The sequence below is a fragment of the Mercenaria mercenaria genome, chromosome 2 (assembly GCF_021730395.1).
Source record: "Mercenaria mercenaria strain notata chromosome 2, MADL_Memer_1, whole genome shotgun sequence".
NCBI lineage: Eukaryota > Metazoa > Mollusca > Bivalvia > Venerida > Veneridae > Mercenaria > Mercenaria mercenaria.
The window spans coordinates 107,144,458-107,162,247 of record NC_069362.1 but is presented as its reverse complement, the minus strand read 5'-3'; the positions used below and the strand labels follow the sequence as shown (position 1 = coordinate 107,162,247).

The 17,790-nt window shown below is 37.5% G+C and overlaps 2 protein-coding genes across 2 annotated transcripts; both read left to right on the top strand.

The window, feature by feature from the left end:
* Positions 1–287: 287 nt before the first annotated feature.
* LOC128555329 (uncharacterized) lies at positions 288–4,613 on the top strand. Its single transcript, XM_053537456.1, has 2 exons — positions 288–339; positions 495–4,613. The coding sequence occupies exons 1-2, from the start codon at positions 323–325 to the stop codon at positions 1,636–1,638; spliced, it is 1,161 nt and encodes a 386-aa protein (XP_053393431.1). The 5' UTR covers positions 288–322; the 3' UTR covers positions 1,639–4,613.
* A 7,267-nt stretch (positions 4,614–11,880) lies between these two features.
* On the top strand, positions 11,881–17,176 carry LOC123524118 (uncharacterized). The gene is made up of 2 exons (XM_045302067.2): positions 11,881–12,827; positions 16,554–17,176. The coding sequence occupies exons 1-2, from the start codon at positions 12,344–12,346 to the stop codon at positions 17,099–17,101; spliced, it is 1,032 nt and encodes a 343-aa protein (XP_045158002.2). The 5' UTR covers positions 11,881–12,343; the 3' UTR covers positions 17,102–17,176.
* The last annotated feature ends 614 nt before the right edge of the window (positions 17,177–17,790 follow it).

Here is a 17,790-nt window from a genome sequence, read left to right as displayed (position 1 = left end):
TTACATTTCTCGCAGCCTTGAGCAGAATCTAGATAGATAAATTACCATTTCCTCTGTATTTATATTTATTTATATATATATTTTATATATATTTATATTATTTATATTTATACACGGTATCAAAGCAAAAAGTCATAAAAATGGTACTAACAGATTTACGCAAAAGTAAACATCGTGGATACCAATATATTCTAAACACGGAAGTAAATTTTCATATATTTATCTTAGTCCAGGTATATATATCACTACTGGTTTTCCAATAACCTATTTACATTGAGATGCATATAAAACGAAAGTAGAATCTTTATTTCAGGACTGGACGATGGGCGTTTCTGACAGGTAACATATTAATATACTGTATTTTCTTCATTCCTGTACTAACATGAATTGAACCTGTTTTTATTGTTTTGCTCATGTTATGTAATACGAAACTGTAATTTGTTTTAAATCATTTGTAATGTAACTGATTACAAATTTAACTACTTTTCTTTCAGTTCATTCAGAGATATCGAAAATGAGTCAAAGCTTATCAACGAACTTGTTTTATCAGCGAAATGTGGAAACTTTCAAAAGGTTTGGGAGATGATTGGCGAACCAAATAACCCGAAGAAAGCTCATTTGTTGAACTGTATTCCTGAGAGTTTTCGATGGGGAGTGTTACATCAAGCAGTCTTCTGGAACGATGCAAATATTTTGAAAAAAATACTCCGATTTAAAGCTTGTGTTTCTGATATGCGCGCGAAAAGATGCACGTCTGAATGCGGCGACACGAGTGAAATGTGCGCACTCGAAATAGCAAGAGCCTACAAGTACCCAGATATGGATAGGATAATTTCAGCACATAGCAATGATATATTGGGACAAAGACTGCCTACATACCAGAAGCAACTCTATCTAGGGTTGCTCAGCAACACAATTGCTGCATACAAGTCTACTTTTCATCCAGAGTACATCAGTCCGAACAAAACGGGTCTAGAAATTTTAAATGATATTTGGAAAGACATATCTAGCAACAACACGAGATTTGAAGAGGTCAAAATGCAAGTTTGTGATGCTATGCATATTGTATCAACCGCAAATGCTAATATGATTAAGGGTACAACCACGAAAGAAGATTTCTACAAGATGATTGTGAAGGCGTACACAATTGAGACGAATTACCTTTACAATTACATCAGCATGGCAATGCGAAGACAAACGAGTACAAATTACATGCCAACTGGAGATGATTTAGCTCTCGGACCATACGCTGTCATGTACCAAATGCTTTTGCTGTTCTGGGACAAAATTTCCCCCGAAAGCGGCACAACCTACCGTCAGATGAAAATGGTAAAAGAGGACGTAGAAATGTATAAAGAAGGAACAGAATTCTATTGGCAGTCTGTTGTTTCCTCCACAAAAGATGAAGTGAATGCCCAGAGCTTTTCGACAGCCGAAGCTGCGCCTGGGGACACCATTGTTTTGTTTATTATAGACAACAGCGCAAAATGTGATTGGCAACCGAAAAATATTGAGAAGTATGCCTCGCATAACGAGAATGAAAGAACGTACCCGGCTGGGGCAAAGTTTCGAGTCACAAGCTCAGCTAAATTATGCCAGGAAAACTTCCAAGTCAAACTAACCCTACTTGCACAATAGAAAAATGTGCCATAACTGAACTGTTTGAGATGTCGACCTTCAGTGCAATTTAAACATACGTGTATTTAAGCTTTTATGTTTTTAGCTCGTCTGGGCAATGTTCAGGAGAGTTTTTGTGATCGCTCGATGTCTGTCGTCCGTCGTCTGTTTACACTTAGATTGTGTATGCAATAGATGCTGCATTTTTTACTTGATCTTCATGAAATTTGATCAGAATGATTGCCTGGATAAAATCTAGACCAAATTTGAATATTGGTCCTCTGGGGTCAAAAACAAAGGTCACTAGGACAAATCAAAGAAAAACTGTGTGTATGCAATAGGGGCTGCATGTTACACAGGATCTTCATGAAATTTGATCAGAATGTTTTATCTTTATGAAATCTAGATAAAGTTTGAATATGGGATTAAAAACCAGGTCACCCAGTCAAAAAAAATAAAAAAGCTTGTGTATGCAATAGGGGCTGCATTTTTCACTGGATCTTCATGAAATATGATCACAATATTTGTCTTGATGAAATCTAGGTCAAGTTTGAATATAGGCTATCTGGGGTAAAAATCTAGGTCACCTGGTCGAATCAAAGAAAAACCTTTTGTATGCAATAGGACTGCATTTTTCACTGAATATTCGTGAAATTTGATCAGAATGTTTGTCTTGATTAAGTACAAATATGAGTTATCTGCGGTCAAAAACTAGGTCATCCGGTCAAATCAAAGCAAAACTGTGTGTGTGCGCAATAGGGGCTGCATTTGGATATTCGTGAAATTTGATCAGAATAATCTTCTTGATGAAATCTAGGTAAAGTTTGAATATGGGTTATTTGTCGTCAAAAACTAGGTCACTGGTCAAATCAAAGTAAAACATTGTGTATGCAATAGGGGCTGCATTTATCACTGGATATTCGTGGCCTTTGATCTGATTGTTTGTCTTAATCAAACCTAGGTTAAGATTGAAAGTAGGTAATCTGAGGTCAAAAACTAGTTCACTATGTCAAAACAAGGAAAAACTAGGTGTGTGCAATAGGGGCAACATTTCTCACTGGATATTCATGAAATTTAATCAAGATAATTGCCACGATAAAGTCTAGGTGAACTTTGATTATGGGTCAACTTGGGTCAAAAACTAGGTCACTAGGTCAAGTTAAAGTAAAACCTTGTGTATGCAATTGGGGCTGCATTTTACACCAGCTATTCATAAAATTTGATCAGATTATTTGTTTTCTTGAAAATACAGCACATAAATTTGGACTACGTGTATAACTTTAGATACAAATTTCAATACACATCTTTAATATTCTTAACCCTGACCTACTGACCTACTTTCTTGTTTTTGAAGTGACAGGAAAGAGATTTGGACCACTTGTATAATTTTTAATACAAATTTCAATACTCATCTTTAATATTCTTAACCCTGACTTACTGACCTATTTTCTTGTTTTTGAAGCTACAGCAAAAAGATTTCGACCACTAGTATTCTTTTATACAGATTTCAGCACGTGTCTTGAATTATCTTTACCGTGACCTAATCACCTACTTTTTTGTTTTTGAAGCTTTAGCAGTCACATGTATAATTTTTCATACAGATTTCAATAATTATCTCGAATAATCTGGTTAGAACTACACCAAACTTGGTTAGTAGTATTCTGACATGGATCTCTATCAATTTTGTCCAAATGGTTTACACATTAATTTTCATTTATTCGCAACTTTTAACTGTTCAAGCAAGCAACTAAACTCAGGTTAGCGATGTAGAGCCACCATGGCCCTCTTGTTTTTATTTTAGTCGCGTGGTTATTGTAATTTGGCATTATAACTCTACATAATTTATCTCGTTTCTTTACATCTATAAGAACATTATGTTTATTGTTAGCTTAGCTTGAAGCAGTCTGTTGTTAACGGTTGTGCTACTTGTATATATATTATTATATTTGTTCCTACAATGTACTATATTAAAAGAAACAAATGTGAACAAAGTCGTATTTAGTAGGACACCCTTCATAAATGTAACGTCCTGGTTGAGGTGACCCGGTTCCCTAGTAGACACACAATTACGAAAATATTCCGATATGTCATTATGCGTCCACTTTAATAGTAGAAAGCAAGTATAATTACATAATTACTGGGGTTGGTGGTATTTGGGCTTTTTGTTCTTTGTCGTAAAAGGATTATAAAAAGATTATAGCCTCTCATTACGGTGTTCCGTTACGTTCATCCCCTCCTCTATGACATTGGCCGTGTTCGAAGCGCAAAATCACGATAAGCAAAGTGCAAAGTTATTTCGTAGTTTTGTTCAAAGTTCCATTAGAGTCATCGCAACCTCTCTGATATTGGCCATGCGCCAAGCGTGATATATCGATAGCAAAGTGCGAGATCACGATGGTAAAGCAAGAGATCACTTTATCGAAGCGCGAAATAATTTCGCAGTTTCGCAAAGTGCTTTATTAGGGCCATCGCTCCTCTCTGATAGTGGCCATACTACGACGATCAAGCGCGAGATCACTATTGAGAAGTATGAGATAACTATGGCGAAGTGCGATATAAGTCTGCAGCTCTGCCATGATAATTGCGCGTTTTACCTTCGTAGTTACGCACTTTACGCTTAAAGGCCTAGATTCACTACTATATAAGTGTCCCCCCCCCCACAAATCCAATATGCAACTCCCATCTTATCTGCGGCTTATCAGCGATTATGTAATAGCAACTGATTAGAGGGCAATGAGCACAGCAGGGACCCCAACTAGACCATGAAGATGTGTGCAGTCGAGTTGAAAGAAATTAATTTTTCTTCAGTAAATGTGGAATGATAATAATAATAATAATTATTATTTTGATATTATGTAGATGATAATAACTATTATTTTAATGTTATAATAATGATAATAATAGAAGTAATCATAATCATAATTATTATTCTCATTATTATTATTGTCATTATTATTACTATTATCATATGTATATTGTTATTATTATTATTATTTTATTACATATAGGATGATAAAAAATACAGTAATAATATTGAAAATAATAATGATAATAAAACACAAGTATAGTGAAAATTTCTTGAGTTCTTTGTGCTGACAAACAATATTTTTTTTATTTGGAAATTGATTTTCATGTATTCATGTAATCAACATTATTTGAATATAAAATTATTGTGTTCCATCTATACTCAATTTTCATTTTCAGTATGTTGTCAAAAGGGACTTTTTTCATTCTTTGCTTTGTAACTTTGAAATTCACATTCTGTTTTCAATTTAGACAAATGTTATTTACAGTATTCTGCAAGCTTTAGATGAGTGAAAGTCACATATTCTCAAGACAGAATTTGAAAAAATAAAAATTTGCATGTTTCTTTAAGTAAGTTATTGTGAAAATAAGTTTTATTATTGTGTTTAATCAACAAATATCTTTTTTTACATAGAAATGCAAAAAAAAAAAACAACAACTAGTTTATAACTTTAAAAGTTATCAATTATTCATTTATTTAAAATAAATTACATCGTTTCTCCTTCTCACTAATAGATACACTTGTAAGGTAGACTGACTCTCCAATAAACAATGACCCTTGTTTATTGGAGCCATACTGTGATGGTCATTAGCCCCCAACTGTGCTGGTGGAGACAGAAATCCCTTGGCCCACTGCCAAAATCTAGGCCTTTAATGCATTATTTGGTCTAGTGATACGCGAAGCACAAGATCACGATGTAGAAGTGTGATATCATTATGGCAAAGCACGAGATCACGATGATGAAACTGCAAAATAATTTTCCGACAAGAAACATGATATCTTTCACGGTTAGAATATTTTATTGCACGTCAAGTTAAATGAATTTACGGTGGTACGTTTAGGACATGCATATTTTTTTAAAGATTAACCTATCTCATGTGCATGACATCTTATCTCGAGCGCACGACGTCTTGTCTCGTACGCACGGCATCTTATATCGAGTTCATGACATCTTATCTCGTGCATCCGACATCTTATGTCGTGCGCACGAAATCTTATTTCGAGCGCATGATATTTTATCTCGTGCGCACAACATGTTATCTCGAGCGTACGACATCTTATCTCGAACACATGACATTTTATCTCGAGCGCACGACATCTTATCTCTATATATAAGGTGTGTGTATTTAGGTCATCAGTAAAACATACGTACAAGTGGATAATTAGGGTCCCTCCTATTCAGATGCTATTTAAACTTCCCTCAAGTACAAGCTTATCAAAACACAGTGCACATATGACATAATTTGTCATCCTGTCTTCAAAATTAAACGAACATAATTAATGATGCTTACTGCATGTTAGAATAGCAACAAATCGCAGTTCGACTGATAGTATCAATTCGAGCATTAAGCATTAAAGTAAAAATTGCATACTTAAATATATTCCTTTGCGTCATCAATGAATTTTTGCTGCCTTTTTTAATCAGTTTGTGTATTTAAAAACCCGTGAAACAGTTAAAAGTCTAAACGAAACAAAGGGTCGTATGTTACAACTGATGACCTAAATTCAAACAAAGGGTCCTAATATATATATAGAAAAGATGTCATGCGCTCGAGATAAGATGTCGAGCCCACATTATAAGATGTTGTGCGCGTGAGATAAGATGACGTGCACTCAAGATAAGATATTGTGCGCTCGGATAAGATGTCGTGCGCATGAGATAAGATGTCATGAGCTGGAAATCAGATAGAATGTGCTCGAAATTTAATTACAAAATAAAATTGTTCAGTTGAGTTGATAAGAAGTCGTGCGCACGAGATAAGAAGTCATGCGCTCGAAATAAGATACCGTGCGCACGAGAGAAGATATCATGCGCTCGAGATAAGCTGTCGAACGCTCGAGATAAGATGTTGATTGTTCGAGATAAGATGTCGTCCGCTCGAGATAAGATGTCGAGCGCACGAGATAATTTAATCTTGAAAAAAATGAATGCATATCCTAAACATATCACCGTATGAATAACTACGCTTCAATAATTTTGATTCTACCCAGGCGACAAGGTATGCTACATGTTTAAGTTTATATTGGTGTTTGTAGGTAGTGTGGTAGGTAACGGTCAATCTTAAACTCAATGTTTTTACCAGCTTAATGATTGACTGTGTATAAATAACTGGCATTTGTTTACAGAACTAAGACTAATGAAAGTGACTACTAATGTAATATATAATAAACTATGTTTGCAAAACCCAGGTAATTTCCATAATCTCAAAAAAGTATGTTCGGTAGTGAAGAATGTACTGTCTTTGGAGGTTATGCCTCGGTAGTAAAACAGCGACTGCCCTGTTAAATGTAGTTGGTCAAATTGTCAAGTTCGAATTCCACATCAGCATCATACCCATTTCACAAGTAGCCCTTCGGGAAAAAAACTGCTAAATTTTGCAGTCTTTTGGCAGTGAAACAGCAGTTTTTCAGAAAACTGCCTTCTTTGCCAGTTATTAAAAAACTGTTTCCAGCATGAAATGACTAGTAAAAAGCATTTTTTTAGAAACTGCATATAACTGGAGGATTGAAAAACTGGTGGTGGCCAGTTTTCTGTACTTATTTTGAATTTTTTATAAATGTTTTCACAAAAAGCAGTTTTACGGCAGTTAAATGCAGTTATTTTCTAAGAGCAGTATTTTTAGCATCTTTTATGAACATCAGTATTAAAAAATACTGCTTCCTGATGTCCCATAAAGATGAGCGAAAGATGGCCGCTCACAGTGAAAACTAAAGCATGTGAAGGGTAAATATGGATTATAACTGCTCAAAAACAATATTTAACATAAAATGATGCATAAATAGTTAAATAATTGATAACAGCGTGAAACTCATGTACAGACTGATTGGATTTATAGTCATTTGGTAGAAACTGGTGAAAATGTGCAAATTCAAAGGATTGGACAAACCAGTTCATAACCTGTATAAATGAATCTGATGTTTTGTATTTAAATAGAAAGTCAGCTCATTGTACATTTTATGGCTGGTTAAATCATCACAGACAGACAATTTGATATTCAAAAGAAAGTATAAAATGAATTACTCCCCTTGGACAAGTTGATGCAAGTTCTTCTGCAGTTTTTTTGTGATGTCATTTAAATGGTTGAAGCAAGAATTGTAGTATTTTTGCAGTATTTTGTGATGACATTTAACTGCATAAAACTGATCCTGCAGTTTTGTTGCAGTTTTTTGTGACATCATTATACTTCTTAGCTCATTTACATATTTCGGCCAATTTAACTGCTTTTTCACTACACTTTCACTGCTTTTCTATTAAATATGTTAATGCAGGCATTTGAAGACAAATAACTGCTAAAAAACTGCATTCTGAATGCCCTGAAATATAATGCTGAAAAACTGCAGTTTTACTGCCTTCCTTTTTCCTAAGGGAAAGGACACGTTATTTTAATGGTTGCAAGGTAAAACAGTAAGAAGTCAATAACAGTCTATATTGTTTATGGAATTGTGCATTAGACCAGCTAAATAAGATGTGTGTGTGTGGTGGTTGAGGGGTGGGTGTGGGTATCTCCATCAGTATTGATTTATACTAAAAAGTATTTTTATCAGGGTACTTTCCACTGTAAGTCAGTCATTTTATTTCCGTCGCCAATGTACAGAAGAAATACTTAAATTCACATATCAAAAAATAATTGAAGTCAACAATACCCATCATCGAAATACCGGCCCAACGTTATTTAACGTCATCAAGTTGTCAATGTTATGTCTTTGAACAATGGCATCGAACGACTTACCATCTGATAGGTTTTTTTCAAATGTTAATCTTTTTCAAAGTATTCACCGCTAAAGGAGATGCACTTTTTACATCTCTTCACCCAAGCAGTGAAGGCGCTACTGTAACTTTCCTTCGAAAGTGAGGAGATTGCCGACTGAACGGCTGTAGGAAGTTGTCAATGTCCTTGAACTTCTGTCCGCGGAGCACATGTTTCAGCGCTGGGAAGAGAAAGAAATCGCATGGCGCTAATCAGGGCTGTATGGGGCATGCTCCAGAACATCAAAAGAACGCTTGTTGATTACATCCCGAGTAGCTTCCGCATGATGTGCCGGTGTAATGAAGTATTTCGACCCCCGTAGAATAATGACCCCCCGGTCATTATTCTATAGAAAAAGTGACTCCCCGGTCATAGTATTATGACCTCCAGATCATAGTACTATGACTCCTCTACGTGAAGTAAACTGAACCTCACGAAGAATATTGACTCCCATAAAAAAACGACCCCCGGTCATTTGGTCAAATTTAGTGATAACTCATGTATCTAAGGCCTAATTGCTGCATTTTATGCCCCCACTCGGCGGAGGGAGGCATATAGATTTGCCCTTGTCCGTCCGTCCGTCCTTCCGTTTGACCATTAGCCCCAGATACCATCTCTTGACACAGAAATCAGAGCATTCTTCAACGGGAAAATGGATTCTATTTCTAGACGCTGTATCTTGGTGTATACATTTTTTTTTTCAGGAAAATAACCATGCACAATACGTTCACAAAACACACCAGTGTAAATAATCCCTGCAATCTTCGGTATGAAGTAATTCTTCAGAAGAAAACTGCACAAGAAACCGCTAGCATAGAACTTAGTATTAATAGAAGTTGCAATACTTAGCAGTGGCTGTAAAGTACGGTAGCGGCAACAATAGAAAGTAGTAGTAGTAGTAGTAGTAGTAGTAGTAGTAGTAGTAGTAGTAGTAGTAGTAGTAGTAGTGGCAGTGGCAGTGGCAGTGGCAGCGGCAGCGGCAGCGGCAGCGGCAGCAGCAGCAGAATAAGTGACAGCAACAACAGCAGCAGGAGAAGAAGAGGTAGATGTACAAAACGTATTAGTGGAAGCAGGTATAGTAGTATCAGTAGTAGCAGTTGTAATAGTTCTAGTAGAAGTAGTAGTAGTAGTAGTAGTAGTAGAAGTACATGTAGTAATAGCAAAGAAGTAGCGGCACTAGCAGTAGTAGTACAATCAAAATGTTAACTATTGGCAATGGAGGGTATTAGAGTTGTAGATCTAGTAAAATTGTCCATTAGGTTTGGTGGGGATCACTTTTTAATAGATATTATCGTCGAAAGTCTTTTTAGGAGCCGGTGTTTTACACGGAAAGAGTAACTTTTTTAAATAGAATAATGTCCGGGAATCGATATTGTATGAGAGTTCGAATGTAGTAATTTCGGCAGTGAGTATTTTACATGGAAGGAGTCACTTTTTCTATAGAATAATAACCGGGGTCGTTATTCTATGAGATTCGAAGGGAGTCATATTTAGGGAGTCAGTATTTTACTTGGAGGGGTCAGTTTTTCTATAGAATAATGACCGGGGGTCGTTATTCTATAGAGTTTTCAAAGGGAGTCAGTTTTTTATAAGGGGAGTCAATATTTTACAGGAAAGGAGTCACATTTTCTATAGAATAATGACCGGGGGGTCAATATTCTATGGGGGTCGAAAAACTTCATTACACCGGTGCGTTGTCGTGATGAAGAATCATGGTCGGCAGTTCCGCCGCGCGCTTCTTCTGCATTGCTCACAAAAAGTCTCGATTCAACACCTGTAAACAAAACAATTGCCATTTCAGCTATTCTTAAATTACATCTAATCATTTTAGCATAATTGTTGATAATATGTTACGATGAAACAGTGCATAAATATTGAAATGGTCTTACCTTTGAGTAATACTGCACAGTGTTCGTCTGACCCTGAGGACTGCGTGACTCAGAATCACTCCGTCGACATCAAAGAAGATGATGAACATCTGCTTCTTCTTTGAGGGGCTGACATTGAACTTCGTTGGGGACGGTAATCCATGTGTTTTCCACATAGTTGACTGTTCCTTCGTTTCCCGCTCATATAGACTTATCTAAGTTTTATCAACTGTGACAATGCTCCTAAGAAACTCGTCACCATCTCGCTCGAAACGATCCACAATTTCCGACAACACTCAATTCTCTACTTCTTCTGGTCATCTGACAGCATTTTCAGGATCTATCTAGCGCATATCCACCTCAAATTAGGTTTGTTGTGTAAAATGTCATGAACAGTGCCGATGCTGCAATCAACTTTGTCACTGATTACGCGAATCGTAATGCGGCGGTCCAGTTCAAGCAGTCCCTTAATTTCCGTGACATGACGTGACGTTATTGACGTCGGCCGACCGCTTCATGGCTCGTCCATTACACTATCTCGGCCCGTACCTGTGACTCATAAACCTGCGATTTATTCATTGCTTTCATTCCATATGCCTTCTGTAACATTTTAATAGTATCTTTCCTTGAAACATCATTCAAAACACAAAATTTTATCACTGATCTTTGTTCCGTAGTCATTTTACGCACCGTACAAAACAAAATTATGATAATTGCTATACAAACATTGAGTTACAGAACTTTGTTTAAAGGACATACATTAAGAAATTTCTACATTTTGGGGCGGTTTTCAGTAGGTGTGGTTGCCATAGCTACTATGTTTTGGTTATAGTCAGTTGCTGACTCACTCATTTTGCTTAAAAGTCCCGTTTCTACAAATTCGCAATGTTTCATTGAAATTCATGCGTCCATTATTATTTTACAGCGTTTTTCTCCGGATATATTTCGAACATCCCTCGTATTTAGGTGTACGTTATCACTCAGTTTTACCGTCCTAGTTTTCAACCTTTTTTATACGTCCGTCTCTGAAAGAGCGGGGCGTATTATGTGAACACCCGTGGCGGTGGACGTCCGGGCGGGCGGACGGATGGGCGGCCGGTGTCCAAAAGCATGTCCGCTCTCTAAGTCAAGCAGTTTTCATCCGATCTTCACCAAACTTGGTGACAATGTTTATGGGCATAATATCTTGGCCAAGTTCGATAACCAGCAAAATCGCTCTAGGCACTCTTGAGTTATGGTCCTTGAATTACTCGAAAATCTGCAAATTTAGCCTTGTTCGCCCTCTAAGTCGAACAGTTTTCACCCGATCTTCACCAAACTTAGTGACAATGTTTGTGGGTATAATATCTCACCCAAGTTTGATAATCAGCCAAATTGCCCCATGCACTCTTGGATAATGGTCCTTGAATTACTCGTAATCTGCGAATTTAGCCTTGCCCGCTCTCTAAGTTCGAACAGTTTTCATCCGATTTTCATCAAACTTGCTGACAATGTTTGGGGCAAAATATCTCGACCAAGTTCGATAATCAGCCAAATTGCCTCAGGCACTCTTGGATTATGGCCCTTGAATTGGGCCAAATACAATGACGGGCGTATTTTGTGCCGCTATTATTTTCAACTTATTTTATTTCATATTTTTCTATATTATCATTATTTTTTTTTTGAAATGGCATATGTTTTTGTAAAATATCGGTTATGAAAATAATAGAAATTATTTTAGAATTAAAATAATTTTATTTATTTTGGGAGAAATACGGTACCAAGTCGGTGCAGTTGCTTAGCAACAGGGATTACTCGGTGTTTGTCGTTTTATAAAAATTATAGAATATTACTGGTTCCCCATTACACGTCGGTATACAGTTGTAGCTAAGCAATTTCAAAAACAACTAAATACATCCAATGAAAAGACGTTTTGGTATAAATAATCCAATCATTGTTACCATGAACAATTTATCTTCTAAAGACAGAATAAAAGCACGAAATTACCGTGATATCTTCCTTGATTACACTGTCAACAAATAGCTGCGTCAAATTTAGCAAACAGGATTTAACAAGTAATTATTTAAGTTTTTTTATAAGAAATTATGCCGCGTAGACAGGGCGGAGGAAGAGCTCGACGGAGGGACAGAGCCAGGAGTCCTCCAAGAAACAACCAACGTGTGTTGAGAAATAGGGCAGCACAAAATCTGAGGGAACAAAGGCCGGAACGTAGACAGGCTAATGTCGCTAGAGGTCGAGCAAATAGAGTCAATGAAGCACGTGCGGTTGCCGACCGGGAGCACCCTGCTGGCAATATCCCGGGGGCAGAAAATCTGAGGGAACAAAGGCCGGAGCGGAGACGGGCTAACATCGCTAGGGGCCGAGCCAACGAAGCACAGGCGGTTTCCGAGCAGGAACACCTTGCTGGCAATATCCCAGGGGCAGAGCAGGAACACCCTGCTGGCGATATTCATGCGTTACAGCGGGAACACCCAGCGGAGCGGGACCCTGAGCGACAGCGAGGGCGGAAACGGCCATCGGAGGAGTTGGAGGACCTGGTGGATGATACCATCACAAACACAGAAGCCGGTAGGTCAAATACTATAGATTTTGAACAGATTTTAAGATCTTCTGGCTTAATTTCTCAAAACAATATTAGTTCAAATTTGACATCAAATGGGTGTAGCTCTATGAATCAAGCGGGTAATACAGCCTTTCATTCACCCGTCTGTGAAAATAATTTTCAAAACGGGACGAACTCTATTCTACCAAACAGTTATTCTAACTCTATAATACGTCTAGCGCACGATGATTTATCGGTGCACGTGCCAACTACTCTAAAACAGCAGATATGTCGAGGAGAATATATTAACTTAGCGCTACTTCTTAAGGGAGCGATATAGTTGTCAGAATTTTGCAAAGGTGGAGTGTTTAAGTTAAATTCAGAGGGCCTTATTATATCTTCTCAAAAAGAATGTAAGGAAAATATCTCGAACATTGAAAAATGGACTGACGCATTTCTTATTTTTGCATCTGTTTATTTATCTAATCATCCGGATCAAGTATATGAATTATTGCACTATATGTACAACATCCGTGAATGTGCTACGCGTCAACCTGGCTTTGCGTGGAGAACGTATGATGAACAATTTAGGCTTCGCCAAGCTATATCTCACGCCCCGTGGTCACAGATAAATAACGACCTATGGTGGCGTTGTACACTTGCAAAGCCTAGCTCATCAACTCCGTCTGCTGTTAGACAAAGTAGGTTTGCATGCTTGGACTTTAACGCTGGTCGTTGCTCATGGCCACATTGTAGATTCCCTCATGTATGTTCTAGATGTAATGGGCCTCATCCTCAAGCTGAGTGCAATCCATCAGTTAACAGTCAGGGAAATATAAGCAACACCTCTGCTTTTCAAAGGCCCTTCCGAGGTAGAGGCTTTCAAAGAGGTAGAGGTTTCTTTAGGGGTCAAAACAACAGAAAGTAAAGGGCAGCAATCAGTAAGTCAAAACGAACCCTCTAATTTAGATGTTCAGAGTTTAGCCCCTTCCCCGATAAATATATCCGTTCTGGAATATTATTTACAATTTTATGATAAAGCTGAAGCCAGTTTCTTACTAAATGGTTTTAGAAATGGATTTTCTATTCAATATTCTGGTCCTAGGATTTCTCGTGATGCTAATAACCTACGTTCAGTTTTACTCAAACCAGACATTGTAGAAAAGCAAATTAGAAAGGAAATTGAGGCTCGGCGCGTGGCGGGACCATTCCAAGATCCGTATTTTGTATCGAATTTAATTGTTTCACCCTTAGGACTAGTGCCAAAGAAATCTTCGGGGGAATACAGAATGATCCATCATTTGTCATACCCACCCTGTGAATCTATAAATGATTATATCGACCCGGCCCTCTGTACCGTACAATACACCCGTTTTGACGAGGCAGTAAATTTGGTACAGGCTCTTGGTCGCAACTGCAAATTGTTTAAATCCGATATAAAAAGCGCATATAGGTTAATTCCGATCTGTCCCGCGGACTGGGAACTACTTGGTATCAGATTCAATAACAGATTTTTTGTGGACAAAATGCTCCCATTTGGAGCCTCAATTTCCTGTATTACTTTTGAACGTTTTGCCAGGTTTCTGGAATTTTGTGTCAAGCTGAAAATGAAATCGGGAAAACTGATTCATTATCTAGACGATTACTTAGGGGGAAATAAAACTCAAGATTCTTGTTCAAAAATATTAACTGTGTTTAAAGAAACGATGTCCGAGCTAGGGGTACCGTTAGCAGACGATAAGACAGAAGGTCCCTGTGAGTGTCTTACGTTTTTGGGACTTGAACTTTCGAGCCGGGACATGTCTGTAAGGATTCTCATTTCGAAAATCGAAGAAATTATCTCAAAAATTGAAGACATGTTACATCACCCCAAAACTACTTTAAAGAAAGTACAGTCGTTGATAGGGTCTCTGATTTCTGCTGCAGGGCTATTGTGGTAGGTAGGCCGTTTATACGCCGGCTAATAAATACAGTTTGCGGTCTCACTAAACCCTACCATCACATTAGGTTGAAAAATGAGGTGAAACAGGCTTTGACTATGTGGTTGACATTCCTTCGAAAGTTTAATGGTATTTCCGTTTTCCACGATAGGTTCTGGGTCACAAATGAAGATGTGCAATTATTTTCTGACAGTGCTGGGGGCGAACAACTAGGCTTTGGTATTTATTATCAGGGCCATTGGTGTAACGCTAGGTGGCCAGTGTCTTGGCATTTATCGGGTATTACGACAGACATTACTGTCCTTGAACTATTTCCAATCGTGGTAGCATTGTTTATTTGGGGAGATGAATTAGCGAACAAGAAAATTAAATTCAACTGTGATAATATAGCAGTAGTTCAAATTTTGAATAAATTGTCTTCCAAATCAGACCTTGTCATGTGCCTTGTTAGAATTCTTACCTTACGGTGTCTTAAATTAAATATACTTATAAAAGGTTGCCACCTTCCTGGTCACCAAAACGACATCTGCGATGCTTTATCTCGGTTTCAGTTAACCAGATTCCGGGAGCTAGCACCAGACGCAGACAGCACCCCATGTCAGGTTCCGGAATTTCTATGGAACGCCTTCAGTCTAGAGCTGGACAACTTTTGCAGTCTGGAATAGCTCATAATACTCGTCTCACGTATCAAACTGGCATCACTGCTTTTGAAAAATTCAGATCCCTTTACAACTTAGATACACAGTGGCCAATTCCTGTCAGGCATATTATTCTATTCATGGCATACTGTTTTGAAAAAGGGCAATCACCTAAAACAATCTCTACATACATTGCTGGCATAAAATTTTGTCACAAAATACATGGCTATTTTGATATTAGTCGGATTTTCATTGTAAGCAAATTGTTAGAAGGTTGCTATAGGTCTCGCAGTACAAATGATAACCGAGCACCAATGACAATACGAATGTTATCAGAAATATGTGGGATCCTTTCTCATGTATGTTATGATTTTTATGAATACAGACTATTTAAATCAATATTTATTTTAGCTTATTTTGGTCTGTTTCGCATCGGTGAACTTGTTGTAGCAACCGCAACGCAAACACAGCATGCAATATTCTTATCGGATCTCACATTTATGCAAAACAACAAATACGTAGTCATAAGATTACGTCACTCAAAAACGAACCAAAGCGGGTTCCCAGTATTTCTTAAAATACCAAAACAAACAGGCGATCTGTGCCCGATATCTGCATTATTAGATTACATTTTTTCAAGGCCTAAAGTACAAGGACCGTTGTTTTGTCATAGTAATGGAACGCCCGTTACAAGAACTCAATTTTCAGCCGTCTTAACTAAATGTATCAGTAGGTCTAGTTTCTCAAATACATCGGTGAAAAGTCACTCATTTCGTATCGGCCGAGCAACAGATCTAAGCCTACAAGGGGCTCCTTCATCTGTGATCAAACAATTAGGCCGCTGGTCAAGTAGTGCATTTAAGCTCTATATTAGGCAATAAATATATGGTCAATTTTTTAAAAAAGAATAATTTAGTCACGATGTCAGGGATCAAGACAATTTTCTGTTATAGATTTAAGCCATCTGTTTGTTCTATATCATAAAGCGGAACAATTATACAAGTATAATTGACGTGAAATGAAGCAGCTTAGTAACCAACTGAATAGCAACATAATGCGTTATAATATACAAGTAATATTTCGACTGTTTAATTAACTGGTACGACATTATTGAATTTTATAATACAGGTACATTTATTGTCCGGTCAATTTGTCATTATTCCTTTATGTTTAGATGTATGGTGTCTGGGAGATTCAATAATGTACTGGGCGGGAAATCGTGCGGCTGGAACTAGCAAGCCAACTTTAAAGCTGAATACGACAATAGCATGGTTAGGAGTGCGTGGATTGCATTGGCATGATTTCCGACATACCGTTGAATATCAGGTGCTGTTTTGTAACTCGCCCCCCAAAATTATTTTCATACATTTAGGTGGGAATGATTTATCTTCTTTGTCAATCTTAGACATAAAAGATTATATTAAGAAAGAACTGAGTTACATGCGTGACGCTTTTCCAGATGCGGTAATTATATGGGTCGATATTTTACAACGCCGCATCTGGAAGGGTGCTACGGGTGGTTGGGTCGGAATAGAACAGAAAAGAAAAAGAGTTAACAGAATTGGTCGTCAGTTACTGAAAGATGTAGGAAATGTAGATGTTATAAGAACAGATATTGATGCCAAAACAAACTTTTTTCGCAAAGACGGGGTTCATTTGAATGATATAGGCTTAGAATTCTTCTTATATGAGATTAAACAGGCCATAATTAAACACTTGTAAGATTATTTAAGAATTGGGGGAGAAATTTCGTGAACAGTTTTCCGCTCAATTTCTTGTGGCCAAAATTCTTAAATTCTTAGGGGGAACAGACGTGCTTAGTTAATTTACCCTGTTTAAGGCTCAATTCTCGAGACGGAGCACTCGTCTGGGAAGGCAGGCCATATTTCAGGAAATCATTACTTTTGGCGTTCTTGATTGGAATCTATAGGAAATGGACCGTATGTTGGAATGGATTGAATGGTTCGGGCTTGTCATAAGGAATGGCAACCCAAATAGTTTGGAATGGAGGAATGCATTCGGGTTTTGCCCTAAGGATGGCAATCCCGTACGGTTGCAGTATATGGCCTCATCGTACTTGGCATGGATCGGGGTTTTATTCTTACGCAGGACGACTCGGCGAGGAATAAAATCTTCGATTCAGCTGCCATTGCGGTGATGTCTGTGGTATATTGCACTTAATGAATCATCGGTCCGCATTAAAAATTTTAATTAAATAAATAACACGTTCACGTCTGTTTCCCCCTTACTTGAGCGGCCAATAACCTTCCAACCATTTACTATATAAATGAGGCTCTGATTACTATTGTGTATTGTATACGCACTCCGGATTGTGTTTCATTCATTGACGAAATAATAATAAAAGTCATATGTTATGGAAATTGTTTTGTTTCGACTTATGAAATAATCTG